This window comes from Geospiza fortis, unplaced genomic scaffold (genome assembly GCF_000277835.1).
Source record: "Geospiza fortis unplaced genomic scaffold, GeoFor_1.0 scaffold4, whole genome shotgun sequence".
Taxonomy (NCBI): Eukaryota; Metazoa; Chordata; class Aves; order Passeriformes; family Thraupidae; genus Geospiza; species Geospiza fortis.
In genome coordinates, this window is record NW_005054475.1 from 776,456 (window position 1) to 784,134 (window position 7,679).

General features: G+C 54.8%; 1 protein-coding gene across 1 annotated transcript in view; it reads left to right on the plus strand.

Moving 5' to 3' along the window:
* Positions 1–7,301: 7,301 nt before the first annotated feature.
* Positions 7,302–7,679, plus strand: part of SZRD1 (SUZ RNA binding domain containing 1) — a 17,450-nt gene continuing 17,072 nt past the window's right edge. The window contains exon 1 of the mRNA XM_014310007.2: positions 7,302–7,398. Coding sequence (XP_014165482.1) covers positions 7,302–7,398 — 97 coding nt within the window. The remainder of the gene's footprint in view (positions 7,399–7,679) is intronic.

Below are 7,679 nucleotides of genomic sequence, written 5' to 3' on the forward strand. Positions count from 1 at the left end.
TCCCTTTCCAGTCTCAGGGAACTTGGGGGCACTGAGGATCGTGGAATCATGGAATGGTTTGGGTTGGGAGGGACCTTCAAGCTCATCTCATTCCATGGGCAGGGACACCTCCCACTGTCCCAGGTGGCTCCAAGCCCCAGTTTCCAGCCTGGCCTTGGGCACTGCCAGGGATCCAGGGGCAGCCACAGCTGCTCTGGGCACCCTGTGCCAGGGCCTGCCCACCCTCACAGGGAAGGATTTATCCCAATATCCCACCTGAACCTACTGGATCCTAGAGCAGGATCCTTGAGGCCTTCCTGCTCCTGTTGAACCAGGCAGAGGGGGCAGCAGGATCAGGAATCAGTGAGAGGGAAAGCAAAGCAAGCTTTGCTTCCAAAAATCCATCGAGGGCTGGACACAGGACTCCCTTCAGAAACCAGCAGCACTTCCAGAAGCTGGGAACAAGCAGGACTCACATCTCACTGCTGTGCACAGAACCCAGGCAATCTCTGGTGGGACAACCAGGCAGGATTGTGGGGTCCAACACTGCTGCAAACTCGGGTTGGATGTTTTGCAGTGGGAACAAAGGATGGAGTTTCAGGAAAATGAAGCCAAACACAGCCAGGTCAAGGTCAGCGTTTTTCTGCTGCGGGTGCTCATGCTCCAGCCTCTGGTTCTCCATCATGACATGGTTATGGCAGCACTCACACATCCATCACAGAATCATGGAATTGGTAAGGCTGGAAAAACCCTACACGGTCACTGAATCCATTGTTCCCCCAGCACTGCCATGTCCCCAAGTGCCACATCCTGGGACCAGCCAGGGACCATCGGCCTCTTGCCCACCTGGGCACACCTGGCTCCGTTCCAGCCCCAGGCAGTGGAAAGAAGGAGCTGAGGGGTGTAACAATATTATTTTTGCAATAAACAAAGTTATTCTTCAGCCCAGATTTACCAACCACAACCTTCCTCTCCCCACAAAAACACACAAGTCACGAACAGCCCCCAGACCTTGCACCCAAAGCAAGGATGAGCTCAAGGCTACTGACTTTCAAGCCATAAAAACAGAAAGATATACTCTAAAAACCCATTTTATTGCAGCCTGGCTGGCCAAGGTTTGATTGGAATCGACGCCCAGGGCTTTCAGACACACTGCTGACTCGGCAGTGGGGCTGATGCAATGTTTCTGTTAGCAAGCAGGACACCAGGACACCCACCACCACCTGCACATGGACACTACCAGGGATGAGCACCCCAAACTGCCCTCCCAGGACACAGCAGTGTGTCACACACACCCAAATGGTGCTTTTGGGATGCCCATGGGCTGTGTCTCGCACCAAACCTGCCTGTGCTCCCCTTCATGCCCAGCCCTGCCGTTCCCCTTTGATGGAAGCTCCCAAGCAGGGATAAACCATCCCCAGCAGTGCCCAGGAGCAGGGCAGGATCACACCGAGGGGGTTTACAGGCAGACCTGTTTGTTAAACACAGCAAAACAATTATGGAAGGTATTTTCCCTCTCTCAGGTGGAACAAAAGGAGTTTCCATCACAGACAGACGCCTGGTCTGACCACAGAGACACAACCTGAAACGATGCCTCCAATATTCCAGCCTTCCACATTCCACAGCTAACCCCATTCTGCAGGTAAAGGAACAAAAGCCACAAGAAGTTGGGGTTAGCAAAGCCTCTGCAGCAGGGGATTCAGGGAGCAGAGGTCTGCAGCTCCCTGTGCTGAGCTGCTGCCTCCCCAGAGCTCAAAGGGCTGTGCAGACAGCTGGGAACAGAAGGGAGCTGCCAGAAACACAGGAAGGGACTTTTTACAGAGCCTGGGGTGCCAGGACAAGAGGAATGGTTTCCCACTGAGAGAGAGGAGGTTCAGATGGGATATGGGGAAGAAATTCTTCCCTGCGAGGGTGGGCAGGCCCTGGCACAGGGTGCCCAGAGCAGCTGTGGCTGCCCCTGGATCCCTGGCAGTGCCCAAGGCCAGGCTGGATGGGGCTGGGAGCAGCCTGGGACAGTGGGAGTGTCCCTGCCATGGCAGGGGTGGCACTGGGGGGGCTTTAAGGTCCCTCCCAACCCAAACCATCCCATGATTCTTTGCTGCCCTAATAAAAACCTAAAAAGGAGATGGGAAGTGTGATATTCCTGAAAAGCAAACAGTGTGTCCTTGAGCCCCATGGAGGTGCTGGAGTGTGTGCAGTCCAAAGGTGCTGGAATTCATGGCTGGGCTTTATTAGCAGAAAATGTGAATTAGGGAGGGCAGACACCCACCAGCCTCTGCAATTGCAGCCTATGGAGCCCTCACTGTGCTGTGCAATGGGGATGGAGAGAAGAACCTACAAGCCTAAAGGTCTATGGTGAGATGTTGGTGTAGGCAAAGAGCAGTGCTGGGAAAAAAAAAAAGGCTGGGAAAGAGGGAACACGAGGGAAACACCAGCTTCACCACAGGACTGACCTTGAGGCATCCCAGTTCCTTGCTCAGAACCCCAGGGAGCCAGTGTGAGCTTGGTGCTTTGCAGGCAGACAGCATCCCTGGGATTCCCTGTCAGTGGAGCTGGGAGCTGCTCTCTTGGAGCTCCACTCCTGCCAGACACACTGCACAGAACCATGGAATGTCCTGAGCTGGAAGGGACCCACAGGGATCAAATCCACCCCCTGGCCCTGCACAGACACCCCAACAATCCCAGCCTGTCCTGGAGCTCTGGCAGCCCCAGGGCTGGGACCATTCCCTGGGCAGCCTGGGCAGTGCCAGCACCCTCTGGGGAAGAGCCTTTCCTGAGCTCCAACCCAAACCCCCCTGGCCCAGCTCCAGCCCTTCCCTGGGTGCTGTCCCTGCTCACAGAGAAGAGATCAGAGCTGTCCCTCCACATCTCCCCCCCCAAACCAGCACCTCAGAGGGGGAAAATCCCAACCAGTTCCCAGCAAACAGCAGGCAATGAGCAGCAGAGGATTGCCTGGAATCTCTGAGGGGTAAAGCAGATTGGAGGGGACGGATCTGAGGTGCAGACCAGCCCCAGGGTGGTGGCAGTGCAACCCTGTTATTACAGAACTGGAAGGATTGCTCTGCGTGCCCTTGGAGCCCTGGTGTGAAAGGAGGGAGCAATGGGACTAAATGCACAGGGAATCTCAGCACAGGGAGGTGTGAGGGGCTGGGAACAGCACCCACAAACCACCAGGCAAACCCCAACCACAGCTGAGCCAGGACTGGAAAATACAACCCAGGGATTGCATTTGGAACAGATTCCATGAGTCTGACCCACCCAATGGGCTGGAGGAGGATTTGCAGCACTTTCCACTGATTTGAGCATAATAAATAAGAGCACTTGTTCTTGTTTTGTACAGGATTTTCTTATTCCTCAGCTAATGGGAAAGGCAATGCATGGGGAAGCAGAAGCACTGGATATTGAGGAAAGCAGGAGCCATCCTTCCATCCCTTGTGCCATGCCTCAAGCCTGGGTGTTCAGGGAGGCTTAAATATCAAATACTAAGAAAGAGACAACAAAAAAGTGCAGTCAGATCCACATTATGTTAATCAGCAAACAAAAATTCAGGGAAATTGTGCAAATTTCAAGTTCACCTCTACCATTCAACAACAAAATGAGCTTCCCAAGATGTCCCTTTGTTACCATCCTGTCACCACAACAATCACCATTAACCAGCGCCATGGGGCAAATCCCTGATCATCACACAGTGTGATGGGACCTCAAAGCATCCAGCAGTCCTGCTCAGAGCAGGCCACAGCATCCCCTGCGCCCCTCCAGAGACCCAAGGTGTCTGCAAAAACCCAAAATCTGGGAGCTTTCAGGAATTCCCAGCAGCTCCTGGGACTGGCAAAGGAAACGCCGGGCCCAAGAGCAGCTCTGGGAAGGGCAGCACGGATTAAAGGTGGCAGGAATTCCACAGTGCTGCTGCTTCAGAGGGAGCTGCACCTGAAGGCTTCTCACACCTGGAAGGGTTCTCTCCTTCCAGGTGTTTTGGGCAGCTGGCAAAATGTTCTGGTGTGCATCCAGCACCAGGGATAAGAAAAGGCAGCGATTCCCAGGGCCAGCCCCTTCCCTGGAAGCTCAGCGTGAGGATAACGGCACCCAAAGGGTTCGTGAGTCTCTTTTAAAGCACAAATAAATCACATTGCAGGCTCTCCAGAGTGACACAAACCCAGCTGGAATGATTAATCCGTGTCCCAGATTCCCTGATGTGAGAAGTTTGGGGATGGACAGTTCTTCCCACAGCCACCCTGACTTCACAGAGAGATTCTGACATTTCTGAGCTGCTTTTCATTCAGAAAACCCCAAATCACTTCTCAAATCAGAGATCTTTTTACCCAGAAAACCCCAAATCACTCCTCAAACCAGAGATTATCTTTTGCCCACTGAAACCTAATAGGAGTCAAAATCATGGAATGGTTCAGGTTAGAAAGGACCTTAAAGCTCATCCCATTCCCTGCCATGGACAGGGACACCTTCTAGATTTGCTCCAAGCCCCATCCAACCTGGCCTGGAAAGAGAAGCTCCAAATAAATAAAAGCAGCCCTGCCAACTTACCTTAAGCCTCCAAAACCCCAAATTGTGGCAAAACTGGCACAGGTACAAGACACAATGAGGCAGGGAAATGCTTCCAAAGGAGTCTGGAACCCAGGGAGAGATGCAGTGCATTGCAATTGCCAATTGCTGGTGCCTGAGCTGCATCCACGTTTCCCATGGGGGGAAAACGAGGATTCTCAGTCACGGATGTTGCAGTGGGAGTTCAGCAAGCAAAGATAAATATTTAAAGATTGCCATAGAAATGGGGGAGAGAACACAATCCAGAGCAGCTCCTGAAACAGCAAATTCCTGACAGGAAGAGCCCTGATTCCTGCAGGTTGCTCCACACGAGCCACGTTTTTCACGTGGATGTGTCACCCCTGCTTTGCTTTGATCCAGCAAGGCAGGCGAGTTCAAAAGGAATTCTGACCTGGATTTCCCAACTCCATCACAAGCTGTGCTGGCTGCTCCTGGCAGCACAGCCTGGATGCTGCTGGGGACAGCCCAGAGACACAGGCGGGAAACGCGCTCGGGAGGGAGCCCCTGCCTGGAGAAACAGCCCTGGAGCACACCAGCACTTCCCAGAGGCCTCTTCCCAGCTTTTATCTGCATTTGGGCCAAACCTGAGTCTGCCTCCAGCTCCAATACCTTTCTTAAGCCCTCACAGCCATCTCCAGGTGATGCTGCCTTTCCCGAGTCAGAGCCTGAAGCGTACCCACCTCCAGCCTTAGGAAAATCCTGACTGGATGTTTTCCAACAAAGCCTGCCCTGTCGGAACACACCGGGAAAAATCACTTCCCTTGGAGGCGCAGCTCTGTTTACAGAGAGTGGGAAGCCTTTTCCAGCAGCCCTCGCTCACATCCTGTGGAAGTGGCTGGGATGGAAGCGGGCTCTGCCCAAACCCAGCACCTCCTGGAAGCCCTGGGAACACAACTCCATGGATCTAGGAATGCACAATCAGAGCATCCCTGAACTGGGAATGCACAGCCAGACCATCCCTGAACTGGGAATGCACAGCCAGAGCATCCCTGAGCTGGGAATGCACAGCCACACCATCCCCAAACTGGGAATGCACAGCCAGACCATCCCTGAGCTGGGAATGCACAGCCAGACCATCCCCAAGCTGGGAATGCACAGCCACACCATCCCCAAACTGGGAATGCACAGCCACACCATCCCCAAACTGGGAATGCACAGCCACACCATCCCTGAACTGGGAATGCACAGCCACACCATCCCTGAGCTCCCACTCCAAACCTGTCACTCCTGGCAGACGTGCAGACTGTATGCACTGCATTTCCTGGGGTTAAGGACGGGATGAGGAGCACATCCCAGCTGCAAACACCTCAGCAGAAGGTGCCCAATGCAGTGGCTGGAATCCCAAATCCCAGGTCAGCCGCGTTCAGCAGTGGGAATAAACCAACCCCACCTTCATTCCAAGCCCAGGCAGGGCAGGAGCACGTGTCCTGCAGGTGAGCTTCCCCCAGGGGCTGCTCCCACAGCCAAATGCAGGGAAAAACAGAGTCTAGTGAATAAAGGCTGGAGTAAACTCCAATTAAAATTGAAAATCATACACTCTGTCTGTAAAAACCCACGAGAGAAAATGGTAAAACTGTCTGGAGTCTTTCTGAACCCAAGAGCTTCACCTGCCGCCCTGGAAAAGCAATGCTGGTGCTGCCTGGGTGGAGTCACCTGTCAGGGAACACGCCGGGGAGCACAGCAGGAAAAACACACACAAACATCCCTGCCACGCCAAAACAGCCACGGGATGTGGCTCTGCCACCGCCCCACACACAGCTCCAGCAGAACACACCGAGTCCAACACCATGGAACAACACAAGACAGGCACCACCCTGCCCTGGAAAAGTGTCCAGGCTGGACGGGGCTTGGAGAGACCTGGGAGAGGGGAAGGTGCCCCTGCCCGTGGCAGGGATGGTCTGCAAGGCCCTTCCAACCCAAACCCTTCTGGATTTCATGAAACAGCTGGAATTCTGCCCAAGATTTTGCTCTCTTCTCTACTTGTGACACCAAGGAAACACCAAGCCCGAGGGACACAACCTGAGGGAAAAATCCCGGTTTTCAGCCTTTCTCTGGCATCAGCACAAGGAAAAGGAAGGAGAGATGGTGGTGGGAACACCCAGGGCTGTGGGAATGAGGAAACCTCCCACTTAGGCACTTGCTCTACACACAGGCCAAGCCCCGGCTGAGGGGCTATGTCGCGATATAAAGCACTTTGTCAGGACACCGCGGCACCGCCCCGGGAGGCTCCGCTCCCGAAGGACAGGTGGGGAAAGGCCCCTTCCCAGCCAGCAGCTCCTCCAGGGGAATTCACCGCAATTCCCGTCCCTTCCAGCTGCTGACCCGAGCCGGCTCCCGGGCATGATTAAAGCCAGCCGAGCACAAACGACATTCTCGGCGATCCCGGGGTTATCTCCCATTCCCGACTCCCCTTTTGTTCCTCTCCGAGCATTCCCCGGAGTTCAGGTCATTACCAGCGAGACAGCCCGGCCCTGCTCCCGCTCCTCCTGAGAGATGCCCGGCCCCAGCGAGTGGGAAAGGCGACTGGGAAAGCCGAGAGAGGCTGGGCACAATGAGATAATGCATCGCTCCTGCCGAGCCCTGCAGCGCTGCTCAGCCCAGCCCAGCCCCGCCGTGACAAGAACAGCAGCCCAAAATCAATCCGAACCACGTCCCCAAAGCCCCGAGCGGAGACAACGGCGAGCGACAGCCCAAAGGACACCCCAAAGCCCAGGGCTGGGCATCTCGGCTGCTCCCAGACCGCGATCCCGTTCCCAACCCGGGGCATGGACACAGAGCCGGCCGCGGAGCCAGGGGAGAGGCGGCTCCACGCCGAGAGCAAGCGGGGACTGAGCCCCACCTTTGTTTTCACACCAACCCAACGCGAGCTGAGGTTTTGGGGACACCCCCCAGCCACGTCTGCCCTGAAAGAGCCGTGGATCCCCCTCTAAAAACCATACTTGTCCCCAGACAGCCGTATTTCCCCACAAGAAAAGCTGTTTATGTTCTCCCCATAAAAGCCGTATTTCCCCCCCAAAAATGCCATTTCCCCCCACTGCCAGCCTGTGCCTTGGCACTGCCCCGTGCCAGCACTGAATTGTGGGGAAAGAGAGCTTTTAGGGGGAAAATGGGGCTTTTCTTCTTCTTCTTCTTCTTTTTTTTTT